The 22,249-nt window shown below is 44.1% G+C and overlaps 1 protein-coding gene across 5 annotated transcripts in view; it reads left to right on the forward strand.

The window, feature by feature from the left end:
* The first annotated feature begins 899 nt into the window (after positions 1 to 899).
* The window catches only part of dclk2a (doublecortin-like kinase 2a), a 179,412-nt gene continuing 158,062 nt past the window's right edge, over positions 900 to 22,249 (forward strand). For 3 of the 5 annotated variants that reach the window (XM_039750232.1, XM_039750234.1, XM_039750233.1), the window contains exon 1: positions 901 to 1,928. In XM_039750232.1, coding sequence (XP_039606166.1) covers positions 1,526 to 1,928 — 403 coding nt within the window. In that variant the 5' untranslated portion in view covers positions 901 to 1,525. Of the gene's footprint in view, positions 1,929 to 22,249 lie in introns of all 5 variants that reach the window. The other 2 variants (XM_039750235.1, XM_039750236.1) reach the window with 1 other exon arrangement.

The raw sequence follows: 22,249 nt of genomic DNA on the forward strand, positions 1-22,249 counted from the left end.
AGATAGATAGATAGATAGATAGATAGATAGATAGATAGATAGATAGATAGATATGAAAGGCACTATATAATAGATAGATAGATAGATAGATAGATAGATAGATAGATAGATAGATAGATATGAAAGGCACTATATAATAGATAGATAGATAGATAGATAGATAGATAGATAGATAGATAGATAGATAGATAGATAGATAGATAGATCAGAAAGGCACTATATAGTAGATAGATAGATAGATAGATAGATAGATAGATAGATAGATAGATAGATAGATAGATAGATCTGAAAGGCACTATATTATAGATTGATAGATAGATAGATAGATAGATCAGAAAGGCACTATATAGTAGATAGATAGATAGATAGATAGATAGATAGATAGATAGATCTGAATGCCACTATATAATAGATAGATAGATAGATCAGAAAGGCACTATATAGTAGATTGATAGATAGATAGATAGATAGATCAGAAAGGCACTATATAGTAGATAGATAGATAGATAGATAGATAGATAGATAGATAGATAGATAGAACTTTATTTGTCTCAAGGGAAGATTTAACTTTCACTGAAGTTATATTTCAACAAATAATCCCCAAACAAACACAAGAAGAAAATGCCTGACTTGTTTCATAGCAGAGATCAGTCACAGTGAGGCACTATAAAAGTGTGCTGCTTTAGGTACAATGGAGCCCCACTAGCGTTTCTTGACACACTTAAATCATTCACAATTTTATAAATTCGTTGCATTTTTGACTCTGATATTTCTTGTCTGTCATATAGTGGTCGGCGTTCTAATGAAAAGAAGACCTGAAGGGACAGTAAACCAAAGCGGCGCTAGGACCCGGGGAGCACCGTTTCGGGAGGTCGGGGCTGCTTCTGGCTAGTTGAATCGCGGCTGGCCCTGCTGCATAAAGGATGCGGGAGGAAGCAGGCTGGTGGGGTGGCTGGTTGCCGATTTTTAATATTTAACGTATTTGTGGTAATTATATTCTGATGTAAACGACGTTATTTTTGTTTTGCGCTTTTACGCCCCGCTGATGGAAGTCTCCTGATCTGCGGCGCTCCGGCGATCTGGATACGAGCCCCGGCTGTCCAATGACATTTTCCTCCTTCGGCGAGAAGTGCGCCTGCCGTGCGGACTGCGTTTGGATTGCTTGCGAACCTCTGTAGCTTGCATGAAGGACCTCGGGGAAGAGGCAGTGTTGGTCGGGGAAGGTTGTGACCCCTCCCTCCTGCCTTTACGGCTTAGGGGACAATAGCCAAAGGAGATTTCTCCCCCTGTTCCCGTAAAAAGGATCATAATTTACTGCAAGCCGCATCCCGATCGCCTTTTTTGATGTACGCCGGAGGACCCTGCGCGTGACGGAATTGCCACTCGCTTACTCATTCATTCTTTGTGCTGCCGGTCTGAGCTCAGCCACACAGCGCGTCTTCACAGGTGCCGCGGACGCACTGGGTCTTTTTTATCCTCCTCCTCCTCCACCTCATCTCATCTTGTCATAGAGATCTGGGCAGCGATGTCTCACGCCCGCAGTATCGAGCTGGAGCACTTTGATGAGCGGGACAAGGCACACCGCTTATCTCGTGGTTCCGCGACGAGTTCCATTTCAGGGTCTCGTGGAAACGGGCTCATTCCCTCCCCGGCACACAGCGCCCACTGCAGCTTCTATCGTACCCGAACCCTACAGGCACTCAGTTCCGAGAAGAAGGCCAAAAAAGTGCGCTTCTACCGCAATGGAGACAAGTATTTCAAGGGCTTGGTGTACGCGGTGTCAGGGGACCGCTTCCGATCCTTCGACGCGCTGCTCATGGAGCTCACCCGCTCCCTCTCGGACAACGTGAACCTCCCGCAGGGTGTCCGCACCATCTACACCATCGATGGGACCAGGAAGATCACCAGCTTGGAGGAGATGGTAGAAGGTAAGGGCCGCAGATAGCCCCTCATTGTGATTCCCCCACATCGGACACCTGCTGCAGAGCAGAGTCCACAACCCCCACTTAATCTTTAGGCTTAGGGCGACGAGTTTTGCCATCCACGAACGGTTATAGTGGCTGGCATTCATTCAGGCTTTCACCCAGGGCTTATTCGACTATCATGTGTTCTCAGGATAATCATTAATACACACTTGAACCCCGGTGCAGCTACAAGAATAATTACTATTGCACATTTGCACCCGCGTCTGTCCTCCGGCATAATCGTTAGCACTTGCACCCTTAGGGGAATACTGGTTAGTGTACACTTGCACCCTTATGGTATTTAGGGGAATTCTCTTTAGTGCACACTCGCACCCTTTCTGCATTTACCAGCATAATCATCAGTGGACACTTGTATCCTTGTGTATTGGTAAGAATTCTTAGTATTGTGCGCACAATTCATCTACCTTGATGTGCCTATGTGAATTAGTATACCCTTGCCCTTCTGCCCATTTATGGGCATACTCATTGGTGCCCATGTCTATTCTTTCTGAATTTGCAGACATGCCTAACAGTGCACACTTGAATCCTTGTGCATTTACAAGCATAATCATTCGTACACACTTGCACCCTTAATGCAGCTACGGGCATGCTTAGCAGTGCACATTTGCATCCTTGTGCATTTGCAAGAATAATTAGTAATGTACACCCATAACCTTCCATATTGATGCCCCATATGAAATAGTATACACTTGCCCTCCTGCTCAATTACAGGAGTATTTATTAGTGCTCATTTGCACCATACCTGCATTTACAGACATTCTTAACATGGCACACTTGCACCCCCATCTGTTTACTGGCAAAATCATTAGTGCACACTTGCACCCTCATCCATTTACGGGTATAATCTTTAGTGCACACTTCCCTCCTAGTGCATTTGCAAGAGTCATAAGTATTGTACACCCATAACCTTCCATATATGATGTCTCATGTGAAATAGTATATACAGGGTGGTCCAGATCTAATTATGCAGATCCAGATCGTCTGGATGACTTTGATTTATCCGGGGACGGTTCCAGTTTGGCACGAAATTGATTCTTCATGTCGTCAGTTCACACACTTCACGATGGGTTGGGATTTTCCGGGTGATTTTCTATGTAATAAACTTAATAAGTTATAGCGTAATAAAAATTGCATAATTAGATCTTGACCACCCAATACGTGCCCTCCTACTGATTTACAGGCATACTCACTAGTGCACACTTGCACCACACCTGCATTTGTTCACATAATCATTAGTGCACAAGCGCCCCCTTGTGCATTTACAGACACGCTTAACTGTGCACACTTGCACCCTTCTCCATTTTACAAGCATAATTATTAGTGCACACTTGCTCCCTTCCTTCATTTACAGACACGCTTAAGCCGTGCACACTTGCACTCTTCTCCATTTTACAAGCATAATCATTAATGCACACTTGCCCCCGTCCTGCACTTACAGGCATACTTAACAGTGCACACTTCTATGCTCATCCATTTACAGGTATAACCTTCAGTGCACACTTGCACCCTGATTGTTTGCAGGCATAATCCTTAGTGCACATTTGCACCCTTCTATGTCTGCAAGAATAATTAGTATTGTACACCCTTATCCTTCCATACATGATGTGTTCATAATAAATAGTACACAAGTGGCCTCCTCTTCATTTACAGGCATTGTCACTAGTGCACACTTGCACCATACCTGCATTTATTCACATATCCATTAGTGCACAAGTGCCCCCTTGTGCATTTACAGACATACTTAGCCGTGCACACTTGCACCCTTCTCCATTTTACAAGCATAATCATTAATGCACACTTGCACCCGTCCTGCACTTACAGGCATACGTTACAGTTCCACACTTCTATACTCCTCTGTTAACTGGCATAATCCTTAGTGCACACTTGCACCCTTCTCTATCCATCCATTTTCCAACCCGCTGAATCCAAATACAGGGTCACGGGGGTCTGCTGGAGCCAATCCCAGCCAACACAGGGCACAAGGCAGGAACCAATCCTGGGCAGGGTGCCAACCCACCGCAGGACACACACAAACACACACACTAGGGCCAATTTAGAATCGCCAATCCACCTAACCTGCATGTCTTTAGATTGTGGGAGGAAACCGGAGCGCCCGGAGGAAACCCACGCAGACACGGGAGAACATGCAAACTCCACGCAGGGAGGACCCGGGAAGCGAACCCGGGTCTCCTAACTGCGAGGCAACAGCGCTACCACTGCGCCACCGTGCCGCCCCCTTCTCTATCTGCAAAAAATAATTAGTATTGTACACCCATGTCCTTTCATACATGATGTGTCCATAATAAATAGTACACAAGTGGCCTCCTCCTTATTTACAGGCATTGTCACTAGTGCACACTTGACCCATACCGGCATTTATTCACATATCCATTAGTTCACAAGAGCCCCCTTGTGCATTTACAGACACACTTAGCTGTGCACACTTGCACCGTCATGTGTTCACTGGCCAAATCCTTATACACACTTGCACCCTTACTGAATTTACAGGCACACTTAACAGTGTACACTTCTGTACTCATTCATTGACAGGCAGAATCATCAGCGCACCTGGTTTTCGGCTGTGTTAGTGCACACTCATCAGTTTAAGGGCATAACCATAAGTGCACCCTTGCACTCTCATCTATGAACACCCGTGTTTCTGTATTTACAGGTATAATTTGGTGAATAGAATTGATTTTTTTTTTTGGCTGTTCTCATCAAAACTGTTTTAATGTTGAAGTTGGGGGTTCATTGTGCTTCCCATTTGTAGGTTTCCTAGGGTCATTCTTATCACGTGAACAGCGAAACATGGCACGTTACCCCTAGTCACATGCATATTTAGAGCACACTTACACTTTTTGTTCATTCTGAGTCCTAATGCTGTGCACCCTTGTATTTTCATGTATTTTCACAAGCACCGTCTTCAGTGTACACACATTCACAGGTGGCGGATTTAGGTATGGGTGATGTTGGCAGCCACACAGGGAGGCACAGGACACCAAAACACTGCATGATGATTACAGCCTTAGCTGCTCAGTCCATTAGGTGTGCCGTCTGTAAAAGATAAGGGGCGTACGCTCCGTGAAGTCCGTGGTATGTACCCAGCGGGGTGCTAAATATGTAAGTGAAGGGATGCGCTCTCCAGACACTGAGGGAGACAAGATTGTCAAATTCTAATACTGACTACCCGCTATGGACACTGAGTGAGCATTGTCCCCGTCCCCCCACCTAGAGCTTCAAATGGGCTTTGACAGGCACTGGGATAAGTCATACACATTTGCACACTCATGGAGAATATAGCGAAGCAAAATCATTAGCACATACTTGCAATGGAGATCCTTCAGTGTCACAGTTGTAACATTGTGTATTTATATTCGAAGATGTAATAACCTAACCATTAGAGCACATTTGTACCCTCACTCATTTACAATCGTAATCATCACCACATGTGTCCACCCTCATGCAGATATAGGAGTAAAGATATTCCTCTGTATCCACATGCGCAAGTGTAATCAGCAGTCCACATTTGCACTCTTACTCGTTCACAGGCACACTTTCTTGTGTCCTTTTGGAAGCATACATTTGTGTTCACACTTGCACCCTTGTGCCCTTATATTCACAGGTGGTAATAATTGGTGCACACTTGCACCCTTGTGCCCTTATATTCACAGGTATTTGTAACAGGCGCACCCAAATGCCCTCACAGTCACAGGTGTCAATAATTGGTGCACCCTTGTGCCTTCATATTCGTAAGTGTTAATAATTGGCACACCCTTGTGCCCTCATATTCAGAGGTGGTAATAACTGCTGCATCCAAGTGCCCTCATAGTCACAGGTGGCAATAATTCGTGCACACTTGCACCCTTATGCCCTCATAGTCACAGGTGGCAATAATTAGTACACACTTCCACCCTTGTGCCCTTATATTCACAGGTGTTAATAACTGGCACACCCTTATGCCCTCATAGTCACAGGTGGCAATAATTAGTACACACTTGCAACATTGTGCCCTTATATTCACAAGTGTTAATAATTGGTGCTCATTCACACTCTTGTGCCCTCATAGTCACAGGTGGCAATAATAGGCTCACACTTGCACCTTTGTGCCCTCATATTCACAGGCAGTAATAGTTAGCGCACACTTGCACCCTTACCCATGTATTCACACTTACCAGCAAAATCTTTAGTGGACACTCTCTTCACAGGCAAATCTTACTGATGGTTCCTCATATGCCTACATATTCATATCTTGTGATGCGGCATCTGTTTGAATGACAAATGCAATGAATTTTATTACTGAGTGCATTACAAAATATGTTCCTATAGATAGTGCACTGCAAACGTTGATGCTGAATATACTGAGGTCTACGTTGATTATTTAGATTTCAACGAGTCATAGATGGGTAGCACATCTAGTCCACATTAATAAAAGGATAAGTGTTTGTGTGTCTGTCAGGTTGCTATGTCTCTGTCATTCCGACAGATGGCACATCACAGACATTCTTAGTGATAAAATGCATTGCATTAGTCATTCCAATAGATTTTGCATCACAAACATTTTCAGGATTGCATTTTATCAGAACAAATGTTTGTGATGCTCCATCTGTTGGAATGACAAATGTAATGCATTTTATTACTACATGTATTATAAAATACATTCCAATAGATGGTCCACTGCAAGTGTTAACGCTAAAGTGTACCTTGATTACATAGATCTCAACTTGTCCTAGATGTCTTGTCTTTGCACAATTCTTGTCTTGTTTGTGTTTTTATTTTATTTTTAATTTATTATTTGCACTTCATGTTGTTACACTGTGGACCCTGAGCTTTGTAATTTCGTCTATCTGTATACTTGTATATGGTTGAGATGACAATAAAGTTCACTTTGACAGCTAGTGTACTACAGATTAAAACTCTACTGTCAGTTTGTGTGAGTGAGTGTACGTGTGTGCACTCGCATATGTCTGGTCCCTCTGAGCAATCTGATTGGTCGGTCAGTTTGGCTTTGGTTGACGTGACCAATGGAGGAAGAGCTGGGCGAGAGAGGTTGAGGCAAACAAGCAGAAGTCAAGGCACAGGAGGCACGCTGAGAGTCACCTTCAAATACATTTTCATAGCGGGCAATGGGGAGTCGTCTGCCATGGGTGGTAGGCAAAAAGGTGGACAGTGGGCAAGAAAGGCATCTTGAAATGACAGAGTCTGAGAAGCGGGCATTACAGGAACATGTTTGAGAGAAGGAGCGCCAGGTAAGAGACATTGAGATATACAAGGATACCGAGGACAGACATAGGAGGAACACTGTGTGTACGCGTAGGACAGTAGATGTCAACGAGGGTGGCGTCTTCCAGGACTTGAGGAAGAAGCCCATCAAAGCTGATTTCTGTCATGGCTGATGAATGTTTGTTAGTAAGCTTTCTTGAACTGCCTGTAGAATCGCAGTGGAGGCTGAAATGCCATCAGGAGTGGTCAGTGAAACTTGTAACTGTGGGCTGCTGGGTGGACCTTTACAGTGGATTCAGAGGGTCTTTCACACCCTTTTTGAGTTTTTGACTTGCTGTGTTCCAGCCTTGAGCTAAAATATTTTCAGTTCATTTTTTTATCCCTCATCAAGCAACACTCAATACTTGAGAATGGCAAAGGGAAAACAGCGTTTTAAAGATTTTTTTGCAGATTTATTAAAGGTAAAACCCTGAAATCACACATTGACACCTGTATTCAGACCCTGTACTCAGTACTTTGTTGAAGCCCCCCTTTGGAGTCTTCTTGGCTTTGACGCGACGAGTCCACACACCTGGATTTGGGGATTTTTCCGGTTTTGCTCTCTGCAAATCCTCTCGCGCTCTGTCAGGTCGGATGGAGACCATCGGTGGACCACCATTGACCGCTCTGTCCAGAGAGGTTCAACTGGGGCTGTAGCTGGGCGACTCGAGGACATTCCCAGAGTTGTCCCTAAAGCCACTCCAGTGTTGTCTGTGCTTAGGGTCATTGAACTATCGGGCCAGTCTGGTGTCCAGAGGGTTGTCATTAAGGGTATCCCTCCGTACTTTGCTTCGTTTAGCTTCCCCTCAACCTCGTCTAGTCTCTCAGTCCTTGACATTGAAACACAACCCCACGCCATGATGCTACAACCTCCACCACGCTTCAATGTTTGGAATTATACTGCACAGGTGATGAGCGGTGCTTGTTCTCATCCAGACATGACTCTTGTCTTGGTTTTCATCAGAGTGTTTCTCACAGCCTGAGAGGCCTTTATGTGCCTCCCAGTGGGCTTCCACGTGTCTTTTACTGAGCAGAGGCTTCTGTCTGGCATCTTTGCCTTAACTCTTCTAGGGCTAATTATTATTATTTATTTTCCTTTTGTCCCATGACTGAATATTTTTACAAAAAAACACAGTTTTCCAAAAAGCACACAAAGAAACAGTTTCACACATATATCAACATTAAATGCTTATTTGTGACAAAGGTCACTCTGTTTTATGTTCCATGTAGGGAAATTCACCCACGTATTACATAACCAGTTTGTCTCGTCACTCATAAGCTGAAAGGAACTTTCTGGAAAACAAAAACAGCTTGAAGTAGTCAAGTAGCTGGTGATCCATAGTGTCCACTAGCAGGCCGACTGTGGTGTCCACTCGCTCGCTGTGTCGTCTGATGAAGTCCTGTAGCCAGCTTGCCTCCTATGGATCCGTGTCCGTGATGTCCTCCCAGGTGAACGTAACCGTAGGTGTGTCAGCTACACGAGTATGTTCAGCACTACAATCAGCTGATACAGGTACCCGGCTGTCATTTTCGATTTTCAGATCATTTGCATCAAAATCGTAGTTCGATAAGTATCTGTGTAGTCGTCCCAGGTCAACGTTACCGCAGGTGTGTCAGCAACCGTAGGGCATCTTCAGCACTACGATCAACTGGGGACTGATCAGCTGATGCAGGTACCCGACTTTCGTTTTCAATTTCCATATCATTTGCATCAAAATCGGAGTTCGATAAGTGTCTGTGTAGTCGATCCCAGATAAACATTCCCATAGGCGCACCAGCTGCACGGTCAGCTGGGGACTGATCAGCTGATGCAGTTACCCGACTTTCGTTTTCGATTTCCAGATCGTTTTTTTTATCAAAATTGGAGTTCCATAAGTGTCTGTGTAATCATCCCAGGTGAATGTTACAGCAGGTGTGTCAGCTACTGTAGGGCATATTGAGCACTACGATCAGCTGGGGACCGATCAGCTGATACAGGTACCTGTCTTTCGTTTGATTTCCAGATCGTTTTTTTATCAAAATTGGAGTTCGATAAGTGTCTGTGTAGTCGTCCCAGGTCAACGCTCCCACAGGCGCACCAGCTGCACGATCAACTGGGGACTGATGCAGGTACCCGACTTTCATTTTCGATCTCCATATCATTTGCATCAAAATCGGAGTTCGATAAGTTTCTGTATAGTCGTCCCAGGTCAATGTTACCGCAGGTGTGTCAGCTACCATAGGGCATATTGAGCACTACAATCAGCTGGGGACCAATCAGCTGATACAGGTACCTGTCTTTCGTTTTCGATTTCCAGATAGTTTTTTATCAAAATTGGAGTTCCATAAATGTCTGCGTAGTCGATCCCAGGTAAACATTCCCGCAGGCGACCAGCTTGCACGATCAGCTGGGGACTGATCAGCTGATACAGGTGCCCAACTTTTGTTTTCGATTTCCAGATCGTTTGTATCAAAATCGGAGTTCAATAAGTGTCTGTGTAGTCCATCCCAGATGAATGTTACTGTAGGCATGTCAGCTACACGACCGTGTTCAGCACTACGATCAGCTGGGGACCCATCAGCTGATTCAGATACCTGTCTTTTGTTTTCGATTTCCAGATCGTTTGCCTCAAAATCAGAGTTCGATAAGTGTCTGTGTAGTCCATCCCAGATGAACGTTCCTGCAGGCGTACCAGCTGCACAATCAGCTGGGGACTGATCAGTTAATGCAGGTACCCGACTTTCGTTTTTGATCTCCAGATCGCTTGCATCAAAATCAAAGCTTGATAAGTCAGAATTGGATTCAGCAATAGTATGCACAAAATAAGTGAATGATACGCACAAAGTATTTTGCTTTGAGCTTTCGCTTCGCACTCTCGCCCAATGTCGATGCCATTCTAGACGTCATTTACTTTATGCTGCTCATTCACACGCAGAGGTCTGACGTCAAGTCAACGCGTCTAACAGTCCTTCTAGCGAAGAGGGTCTGCCTATAACGGAATGGTTATTTTTGTCAACGTTAACAGGTTTTATCGCCCTCTGCTCCCGAATGTTGACTTTAGTCGACACACACCCTCAACCCCTTGTGTTATCAAAAGTCGACCTCTGCCTGAAAAGAGTAAAAGCCCAGATCGGTGAAGTGTCGCAATGATGATTGTCCTTCTGGGAGTTTCTTCCATCTCCACACAGGTTCTCAGGAGCTCGGCCAGAGTGACCATCGGGTTCTTGGTCACCTCTCTTACCGAGGCCATTCTCTGTCAATTGCTGTAGTTAGGCAGCTTTAGGATGAGTGGTGGTTCTTCCACACTTAATCCATTACAGAATTATGGAGGCCATCGTGCTTTTGGGAACCTTCAATGCTTCAGAAATCATTTTGTTGCCTTCCCCAGATCTGTGCTGCCTCTAAGCACTGTGGGTAACTCCTTCAACCTCATGGCTTGGTTTTTACTCTCCTGGCGGACCGTCTTTAGGCAGCTGTGTGTCTCTCCTAATCATGTGCTGTCAATTAAACTGAACACCGGTGGACTCCAAACAAGGTGTAGGATCCAGAGGCTGGGATTCACCTGAGCCAAAGCAAAAGGTCTCAATACTTGTGTCAGCGTGAAATTTCAGTTCTTTATTTTTAATTAATTTGTACAAATTTCTAAAATCTTGCTTTCACTTTGCCAGTCTGGAGTAGTGAGTGATGAACCGTATCATACAGTTCTCAGTGTTATGTGAGAGTAAGGATGCAAATTTTGAGCAGATGTGGCAAAGTCTAAGGAGGACAGACCAGGATAAGCTTTCAAGTTTGGGGCGGTGAAGCAGCAATGGAATCTTTAGCATGTAACGCAGGACAGGTACATACCTAAATCTGGAAATAATAGGAAATTAATAAAAACTCCACAGTGGGTTAATATAGAGTGTCACATAAATAACCAAAAGACAATGAGAAGGTTTGGGGCAGCCACCCATATAATTTTTGCAAAAGAACAGACATGTTCACACGACTGAGTCCAAAACAGAACTGGTTCATTAGAAACAAGATGGCGGCTTTAAAGGCCAGTATGGGAAGTGATGTCATCGGGATCGGAAGTGACGTCGTTGGCTGCCCCAGAGCCGGGCGAGATTTCCCTAGAATGGTCTGCAAGGAATCAAAAGAGCGAATTAGCGCACTTTGCCACCCCCTGGACCAGCGTGGAATTACATCTACTCAGGCCCTTTAGTTGTACCCTAAACACGTGTGTGTGACAAGAGTTAAAAAAATAAGCTGCAAAGTAAAAAAAAACAGACAGGTAAGGCGTATAAGACTGATAGCTCCAAAGAGAAGCATAGGGCATTTGAGAACTTGAGGGCAACCATTAAGAAGGATATTAGGGAGGCTAAAAGACAGTTGGAGAGGAATAGAGCAGATAAGGCGAAAGACAACCCTAAGAGATTGGAGGGAAGAGTGTCAGGAGTGATTTGTGACAGACGAGTATCGGCAAAAGTGAAAGGGAAGGTCAAGAGCACGGTAGTGAGACCACCTATGTTATACAGGTTGGAGACGGTGGCACAGGAGACAGAGCTGGAGGTGGCAGAGTTAAAAGATGTGAAGATTTGCATTGGGTGTGACGAGGATGGACAGGATTAGAAATGAGGACATTAGAGGGTCAGCTCAGGTTGAACGGTGTGGAGACAAAGTCAGAGAGGCGAAATTGCGTTGGTTTGGACGTGTGCAGAGGAGAGATGCTGGGTATAATGGGAGAAGGATGTTAAGGATAGAGTTGACAGAGAAGAGGAAGGCCTAAGAGAAGATTTATGGATGTGATGAGAGGGGACATGCAGGTGATGGGGGTGACAGAGCAAGATGACGAGGACAGAAAGATATGGAAGAAGATGATCTGCTATGGCAACCACTAACGGGAGCAGCCGAAAGAAGAAGAAGAAGTAAAAGAACTGTCAAGGAAGAGGTGAAGTACATCAGGAATAGTAAAGCGGAATTAAAAGATACTGACAATGAAATAACGGATGATCTAAACTTGCATTTTTCTGAGGTCTTCACGAGTGAGGAAATGGAAAATCTCCCAGCAGTAACAGGGACTACTAAGGAGTACTGTGTGGTTTAGAAATTGTAAAGAGAGAAGAGCCGCTGAGATTAAATAGGCTGAAATCAAACAAATGACCAGGACCAGGTAATATTTAACCTTGAGCTCTTAAGGAGGCTAGCAAGTATAAATATAAACCCTTGACACATAAATTTAGGGGAGATTCTGAAGGACTGGACCATGGCAAATATTATCCTGTAATATAAAAATGTGAGCAGGCAGATCCAAGCAACTATGGGCCAGTAAGATTAACATGCATCACAGGAAAATGAATGGAAGGAATTATTAAGGATAAGATTGAGCAACGCATGGCAAGGACAGAAGTGTCAGTGAACAGTCAGTGTGAATTCGGAAGAGGGAGGTTGTGTTTTACTAACATACACTCACCTAAAGGATTATTAGGACCACCATACTAATACGGTGTTTGACCCCCTTTCGCCTTCAGAACTGCCTTAATTCTACGTGCCATTGATTCAACAAGGTGCTGAAAGTATTCTTTAGAAATGTTGGCCCATATTGATAGGATAGCATCTTGCAGTTGATGGAGATTTGTGGGATGCACATCCAGGGCATGAAGCTCCCGTTCCACCACATCCCAAAGATGCTCTATTGGGTTGAGATCTGGTGACTGTGGGGGCCATTTTAGTACAGTGAACTCATTGTCATGTTCAAGAAACCAATTTGAAATGATTCGAGCTTTGTGACATGGTGCATTATCCTGCTGGAAGTAGCCATCAGAGGATGGGTACATGGTGGCCATGAAGGGATGGACATGGTCAGAAACAATGCTCAGGTAGCCCGTGGCATTTAAACAATGCCCAATTGGCACTAAGGGGCCTAAAATGTGCCAAGAAAACATCCCCCACACTATTACACCACCAGCACCAGCCTGCACAGTGGTAACAAGGCATGATGGATCCATGTTCTCATTCTGTTTACGCCAAATTCTGACTCTACCATTTGAATGTCTCAACAGAAATCGAGACTCATCAGACCAGGCAACATTTTTCCAGTCTTCAACTGTCCAATTTTGGTGAGCTCATGCAAATTGTAGCCTCTTTTTCCTATTTGTAGTGGAGATGAGTGGTACCCGGTGGGGTCTTCTGCTGTTGTAGCCCCTCCGCCTCAAGGTTGTGCGTGTTGTGGCTTCACAAATGCTTTGCTGCATACCTCGGTTGTAACGAGTGGTGATTTCAGTCAAAGTTGCTCTTCTATCAGCTTGAATCAGTCGGCCCATTCATTCTCCTCTGACCTCTAGCATCAACAAGGCATTTTCGCCCACAGGACTGCCGCATACTGGATGTTTTTCCCTTTTCACACCATTCTTTGTAAACCCTAGAAATGGTTGTGCGTGAAAATCCCAGTAACTGAGCAGATTGTGAAATACTCAGACCGGCCCGTCTGGCACCAACAACCATGCCACGCTTAAAATTGCTTAAATCACCTTTCTTTCCCATTCTGACATTCAGTTTGGAGTTCAGGAGATTGTCTTGACCAGGACCACACCCTTAAATGCATTGAAGCAACTGCCATGTGATTGGTTGATTAGATAATTGCTTTAATGAGAAATTGAACAGGTGTTCCTAATAATCCTTTAGGTGAGTGTATATTTATTTATGTATTATATGCTCTGATCATATTATTTATCAGGACTTTCAGAAAGCATTTGATAAGTTGCCATATGAGAGGTTGGACATCAAACTAAAAGAAGTGGGAGTTCAGGGTGTGGGGTGTAGGTGAGTGCAGAATTGGTTCAGGCACAGGAAGCAGAGGGTGATGGTGTGAGGAACCTCATCAGAACTGGCTGATGTTAAGAATGGTGACCAGCAGTGGGCAATGCTGGGGCCGCTGCAATTTTTAATATGTAGAAATGATTTAGATAGGAATAGAAGTAACAAGCTGGTTAAACTGGCAGACGATAGCAAGATAGGTGGACTGGCAGATAATCAAGAATCCATTGATTCATCACAGAAGGACTTGGGCAGCAGACAGGCTTAGGCAGATTTGTGGCAGATGAAGTTGAATGTCAGTAAATGTAAAGCAGTACACGTAGGAAGGAAAAATGTGAGGTTTGAATACACAATGGGCGGTCAGAAAATCGAGAGTCCACCTTATGAGGAGGATTTAGGAGTCGTAGTGGACTCGAAACTATCAACTGCCAGGCAGTGTTCAGAAGCCATTAAGAAGTCATGGAAGGCATATCATGTTATATAGCGCCTTGATGTGTGGAGCACAAGTCACAGGAGGTTCTGCTCAAGCTTTATAACACACTGGTGAGGCCTCATCTGGAGTCCTCGGTGCAGTTTTGGTCTCCAGGTTTAGGTTTTAATACACAATGGCAGGTCAGAAAATCGAAAGTCACCCTTATGAGAAGGATTCAGGAGTCATAGTGGACTTGATACTATCAGCTGGCAGACAGTGTTCAGAAGTCATTAAGAACGCTAATAGAATGTCAGGTTATGTAGCGCCTTGAGGTGTACAGCAGTTCAAGAAGGTTATACTGAAGCTTTAGAACGCATTGGTGAGGCCTCATCTGGAGTCCTGTGGGCAGTTTTGATCTCTATAAGGACATAACAGCACCAGAAAAAGGTCCAGGGAAGAGCAACTCGGCTGATTCAGGGCTACAGGGGATGAGTTATGAGGAAAGATTAAAAGAGCTGAGCCTTTACAGTTTAAACAGAAGAAGATGAAGAGGAGACCTGAGTGAAGTATTTAACATTATGAAGGGAATTAGTCCAGTGGATCAAAATGGTGACTTTAAAATGAGTTCATCAAGAACACTTGTGAAGGGTAAATTTCGCACAAACACATCAAGAAGGTTTTCTTTACGCAGAGAATCACAGGCACTTGGAATAAGAGACCAAGTAGTGTGGTAGACAGGAGGACTTTAGGAATTTCAAAAAACTTGACTTAATGTTATTTTTTTTTTTTGAAGAATTAAGTGGATAGGACTGGTGAGCTTTGTTGGGCTGAATGGCCTGTTCTCGTTCAGATTGTTCTAATGTTCCAATGATTTTAGCAGAACGCCTCAACGTAACAAAATGTGAAAAAAGCGCGGACTTTCTGAATCCTTTGTACACCAGTGGGTATTGACATTTCCATTTCCATTTGTAATATTCATCAATTTTCCTAACCTGCTTATCCAGGGGAGGGTCGCCAGGCAGCAATCATTGAATGCAAGGCACCTGCCTGCTGTCTATTCAGATGAGTGAGTGTGTGTGTGTGTGTGTGTGTGTGTGTCCTTGAATGGCCAACCAGTACTAAAGCCTGATTATTGAGTTTAGTCCCCAGAGGAGAGTTAACGACAGCTGGCCACTCAGACCCCTTAATGATAAAGTGCGCTGCAGATGAGTCACTGAGGCCACTTGCTGATGTTGTCAGTTTGGAGTCTGGAGGGAACTGTTTTATTTCTAAGATGGAGTGCGGGTGAAGCGGATGTCCAGACGCTATATTCAGGAGAGGGTTGACCACCTCACCTTGATTATTTCTATCCCTGTGCAGAGATGACCGAAGCAACACTGGACATGGACAAGGTAGCAGGTGTTGTAGTCCATTCTTAATAGGAAACCCACATAGTGGTGAAATATACTGCTCAAAAAAAATTAAAGGAGCACTTTGAAAAACACATCAATGCTGGCTCTCTCTGCTGCTATGGACTGATATGGTGATGTGTTAGGAATGAAAGGATGGCAATGAAAATGATCAACCAACAGAGAGACAGCCCGAAAATCAAAGTGATCAAATGATGCAGCAGGCAGGCTCGTCCATTTTGCCGAAATTTCATTGCAGCAACTCCAAATCGTACTCAATAGTCTGTATGACCCAACCGCCTGACAATGTCCTAATGAGGTGACGGATGGCGTTCTGAGGGCTCTCCTCCCAGATCTGGACCGGGGCATCATTGAGCTCCTGGACAGTCTGAGGTGTCGGATGGACTCAAACATAATGTCCCACCCAGAGGTGCTCTATTGGATTGCGGTCAGGCGAGTGAGCTTTAAGTCAATGGTATCAGTTCATTCATTCTCTCGCCACATGAGGCCGGGTATTGTGCACCAGGAGGAACCCAGGAGCCACTGCACCAGCATAGGGTCTGACAATGGGTCCAAGGATTTCATTGTGATACCTAATGGCAGTCAAGGTGCTGTTGTCTTGCCTGTAGAGTTCTGTGCATCCCTCCATGGATATGCCTCCCCAGACTGACCATCACTGACCCACCACCAAACTGGTCTTGCTGAACGATGTTACAGGCAGCGTAACATTCTCCATGGCTTCTCCAGACCCTTTCACGTCTGTCACATGTGCTCAGGGTGAACCTGCTCTCATCTATGAAAAGCACAGGGTGCCAGTGGTGGACCTGCCAATTCTGGTATTCTATGGCAAATGCCAATCGAGCTCCATGGTGCCCACTAGAGGGTGTCGGGCCCTCAGGCCACCCTCCTGAAGTCTGTTTCTGATTGTTTGGTCAGAGACATTCCCACCAGTGGCCTGCCTGCCTGCTGGAGGTCATTTTTTAGGCTCTGCCAGTGCTCATCCTGGTCCTGCTTGCCCAAAGGAGCAGATACCAGTGGGTTCTGCTGATGGGTTAAGGACCTTCTACGAGGGGTCCTGTCCAGCCCTCCTAGAGTAACTGTCCGTCTATCTCCTGGAATCTCATCCATGCCCTTGAGACTGTGCTGGGAGACACAGCAGATCGTCTGGCAATGGCACGTATTTGGGTCTGCCATCCTGGAGAAGTTGGACTACCTGTGCCACCACACTCTGTAGGGTACAGGTATGGCCTCATGCTACCAGTAGTGACACTGACTGTAGCCAAATGGAAAATGAGTGACCAAACTCAAACCCTCCACCTGTTAACCCATTCATTCCTGTTTTGGGGGTTGTCTCATTGTTGCCCCTCTAGTGCCCCAAATCAGCTGGAACTGATGAACAAGCCCCTCCGCTACTTAACTGGCCAGATCAATAGCCCACAAGTGTCATTGACTTGATGCTATACTCGCATTTAAAAGGGTTCCTTTAATTTTTGAGCAGTTTAGTTAGATAGATCGCGCCTTATTTCGCCCCAGGGGTGTATTTGGCTTATTTCCGCAGCTGACAAGCTTCATGACAAACAGCAAAGCCCCTCTCAGGTGCACATTGGAATAACTAAAATTAAACTGAACTTCTGACTTGGTTTAAGGTTAAAAGAGCAGTCCCTGCCCCAGTGAGACATTATGGCAGGCAGGTAGGAGCCCCAGTCGTTCTTCTTCTTCATTCGTTCTGTTCAAGTCCTCACTGTTAGTGTGTCACAGAGAGGATGTGCAGCATTGTTCACAAAGGCACTCAGTTCTGCTTTAATTCTCTATTCCACAACAACCTCCAGCAGGTCCAGAGGGCATCCCATAACTGAACCAGCCCTTTTAATCAGCTTGTTGATTCGGTGGGCTTCTCTTGAAGTGATGTTACCGGCCAAGCCCACCACACTGGCCATCACAAAGTTCAAGAAGATGTGAAGGATGTCACTTCCCATGTTAAAGGGCTGGAAGTCTCCTATGGAAGAAGAGCCTGCTCTGCCCTTTCTTCTAAAAGCTCTTCTGTGTTACGAGACCAGTCCACCCTGTCATTAATGTGGACCACCTCTTGACACACTCCCTGTATAGTGACTGGACATAGAGGCTCCTTAGTGTGGTGAAAATCAATAAGTAGTACTTGTCATCCATCCATCCATTACCCAACCTGCTATATCCAAACTAGAGGGTCATGGGGGTCTGCTGGAGCCAATCCCAGCCTACACAGGGTGCAAAGCAGGAAACAAACCCCGGGCATGGCACCAGCCCACCACAGGACACACACACACAGACACACACCAAGCACAATTTAGGATTGCCAATGCACCTAACCTGCATGTCTTTGGACTGTGAGAGGAAACACCATGCAGACACGGGGAGAACATGCAAACTCCACGCAGGGAGGACCCGGGAAGTGAACCCAGGTGTTCTTACTGCGAGGCAGCAGCGCTACCACTGTGCCACCATGCCGCCCAGCAGTACTTGTGTAGTAGACAATTCTCAATGTTCTCCTCCTGACTTCTTTCATCTGTGTCATCCCCTCCTTATCTAGAACTGTAGAATCATCTGAGAATTTCTTCAAGTGACATAACCTGGTGTTATATTTACAGTCTGAGATGTCAACCATCGACCACATCCTGGCACTAAGGGTTCTCGTGGAGCGCAAATATGAATATCGGCAAAGTGTCTTTTCAGGCTTTGTCGATTTTTGTAAAGAGTTTGACTCAGTTGTTCGAGCTGCCCTGTGGGAAATCCTGTGACTTTGTGGGATCCCCTCAAGGTTGCTGGATATCATGGCCAGCCTGTTCACTGGTACTGTGAGTGATGTGGAGAGTGGAGGCAGAACCTCTGCGTTGTTCCCTGTTGATTCTGGGGTTCATCAGTGGTGTGATCTGCTCCTACTCTGTTCAGTGTTTGCATTAACTGGGTGTTGAGGAGGGTGGTGAAGTGAGATTCACTGATTTTGACTTTACTGACGATGCTGTGATCTTCATAGAGTCAATGGAGGCTCTGATCGGGGTGCTTGAGAGACTGAGAGAGGAGTCTTAGTGTCTGGGCTTGCGTGTGTCCTGGATAAAAACCAACATCCAGGCCTTTAATGACCCTTTAAGTCAAGTCAAGTCAAGTAGAGCTTTATTGTCACCCTATCAATATACTGTACTTACAGTACACAGTAGGACGAAATATTGTCCTCCAGAAGTGGGAGGGGAGAGGAGGAAGAGGAGGTGGAGCAATGGCCAAGGCAGATCCAATAAGTGGGAGGGCAGAGGAGGAGGAGGAGGCGGAGCAATCACCAAAGTGTATCCTACAGGTGGGTGGGGTGGAGGAGGAACAGGAGGTGGAGCGATCACCAAGGCAAATGCCATAAGTGGGAAGGCGGAGGAGAAGATGGAGGAGGAGCAATCACTAAGGCATACAGAATAATATCTGCCTGTCCGATGCGACATGAAACAATAAAGGGCAGTGCTTTGGACTTATTGTGTTTGAATACACATCCAAGTACATTTACAAATCCCTGCCTTTTATTTTTCTAATACTGTCCCATTTTTGGAATTGTGGTTGTAAGCCTACACTCTCCCTTTTTCTCTGATTGCTGGCTTTTTTTTCCATCAAGGACAGGTAGACATGTGCAGTCTGCATTGTGCTATTCTGGGATGCAGCAGTCCAGTTGTGTCTGCCTGTCTACTGTTCCTATTTTCACTGTCATGTGCCTCAACTTTAACATTTGGATTCATTTGTACCCACGCAGTATTTCCAGATGCGCTCAGACTCATTCACACTCCCCCACCCATGCAGCTCACTTGATCTTGTACCTTCTTCCACGCTGCAATGCAGTCACACTCACAGGGACAGTGGGCATGACGAGGACAGGTAGGTACAGTACTTGCTATTTTCAGATAGCGCAAACAGCCGACTCTGTGAGCAAAACCAGGTCGGTGTGCGTCTTGCAGACACTTTCGGTTCAATTTAGGTCACCTCTCAGACGGCGTCGCTGGGGGACGTTGATCACTTTCGTCTGACTGCATGTATGCATGTCTGCCTGCTTTAGCGACTCCAGCACCAATGAAAATGAGCCGCCCTTGAAAAACCGGAGCTTGGCTTATGACTCAGATAACTTGGGGTCGCATTGTTTGTTTAGTTTATAGCTACAGTCATGTAAAAAAGTAATAACATATGTGGATATAAGATTTATTTATATATATATATATATATATATATATATATATATATATATATATATATATATATATATATATATATATATGGAAGAGATAAAAAAATATAGAGATATAAAAAATGCACTCTTCATTTAAACAGTGTCTTTAGAAAATGATAATATATAGGGTTAAGTGTCTGTGTGCCTGTCTGGTTGGCATATCTCTTCCATTCCAACAGATGGCACATTAAAAATATTTGTAGTAATAACAAGCATTGCATTTGCCATTCCAACAGATAGTGCAACACAAACATTTCTCGTCATAACAGTCAGTCAGTCATTGTCCAACCCGCTATATCCTAACACAGTGTCACGGGGGTCTGCTAGAGCCAATCCCAGCCAATACAGGGCGCAATGCAGGAACAAATCCCGGGCAGGGCTTCAGCCCACCGCAGGGCACACACACAAACCCACACACCAAGCACACACTATGGACAATTTAGGATCACCAATGCACCTAACCTGCATGTCTTTGGTCATGCAAACTCCACACAGGGAGGACCCGAGAAGCGAACCCAGGTGTTCTTACTATGAGGCAGCAGTGCTACCACTATGCCGCCATACTGCCTGGACAAACTTGTTAAGAAGGCAGGCTCTATTGTAGGAGTAAAGTTGGACAGTTTAACATCTGTGGCAGAGCGACGGGCATTAAGCAAACTCCTGTCAATCATGAAGAATCCACTGCATCCACTGAACAGTGTCATCTCCAGACAGAGGAGTAGCTTCAGTGACAGACTTTTGTCACCATCCTGCTCCACTGACAGACTGAGGAGATCGTTCCTCCACTACACTATGCGACTCTTCAGTTCCACCCGGGGGAGTAAATGCTAACATTACTCAGTTATTGTCTGCTTTTACATGCATTTTTATTTCTATTTAATTTAATATTGTTTTTTTTTTTGTATCAGTATACTGCTGCTGGATTATGTGAATTTCCCTTGGGATTAATAAAGTATCTATCTATCTATCTATCTATCTATCTATCTATCTATCTATCTATCTATCTATCATATAGTGCCTTTCATCTATCTATCTATCTATCTATCTATCTATTATATAGTGCCTTTCATCTGTCTATCTATCTATCTATCTATCTATTATATAGTGCCTTCTATCTATCTATCTATCTATCTATCTATCTATCTATCTATTATATAGTGCCTTTCATCTATCTATCTATCTATCTATCTATCTATTATATAGTGCCTTTCATCTATCTATCTATCTATCTATCTATCTATCTATCTATCTATCTATCTATCTATTATATAGTGCCTTTCATCTATCTATCTATCTATCTATCTATCTATCTATCTATCTATCTATCTATCTATCTATCTATCTATTATATAGTGCCTTTCATCTGTCTATCTATCTATCTATCTATTATATAGTGCCTTTCATCTATCTATCTATCTATCTATCTATTATATAGTGCCTTTCATCTATCTATCTATCTATCTATCTATCTATCTATCTATCTATCTATCTATCTATCTATTATATAGTGTCTTTCATATCTATCTATCTATCTATCTATCTATCTATCTATCTATCTATCTATTATATAGTGCCTTTCATCTGTCTATCTATCTATCTATCTATTATATAGTGCCTTTCATCTATCTATCTATCTATCTATCTATTATATAGTGCCTTTCATCTATCTATCTATCTATCTATCTATCTATCTATCTATCTATCTATCTATCTATCTATCTATCTATTATATAGTGTCTTTCATATCTATCTATCTATCTATCTATCTATCTATCTATCTATCTATCTATCTATCTATCTATTATATAGTGTCTTTCATATCAATCTATCTATCTATCTAATAACACACATTGCATTTGTAATTCCAACAGATGGTGCATCACAAACATTTTATGTTTAACCTGAAATGTGGTGTGGTGACCAAAATTCCCTCAAATGAAAGTCTGCAGTGTGCACTTTAATCACAAATCTGAATTGTTTCAATTGTAATTGTAAGCTATGGAGCAGACGGGCAAATTAAAGAAAAATGTCCCAAACATTACAGAGGGCGCTGTATGAGTGCAACTGCTTTTCTAACTTCTTCACTTCCTAATGCAAAATTACAGCCTGCTTATAGGACCGTTATTTTGTCCATCACAGTTGTCACTCATTGTATTGTACCCCATTGTTCTGAACTTTGGTGTCTGTTTGGTACCTTTT

This window comes from Polypterus senegalus, chromosome 4, assembly GCF_016835505.1.
Source record: "Polypterus senegalus isolate Bchr_013 chromosome 4, ASM1683550v1, whole genome shotgun sequence".
In the NCBI taxonomy this organism is placed as follows: domain Eukaryota; kingdom Metazoa; phylum Chordata; class Cladistia; order Polypteriformes; family Polypteridae; genus Polypterus; species Polypterus senegalus.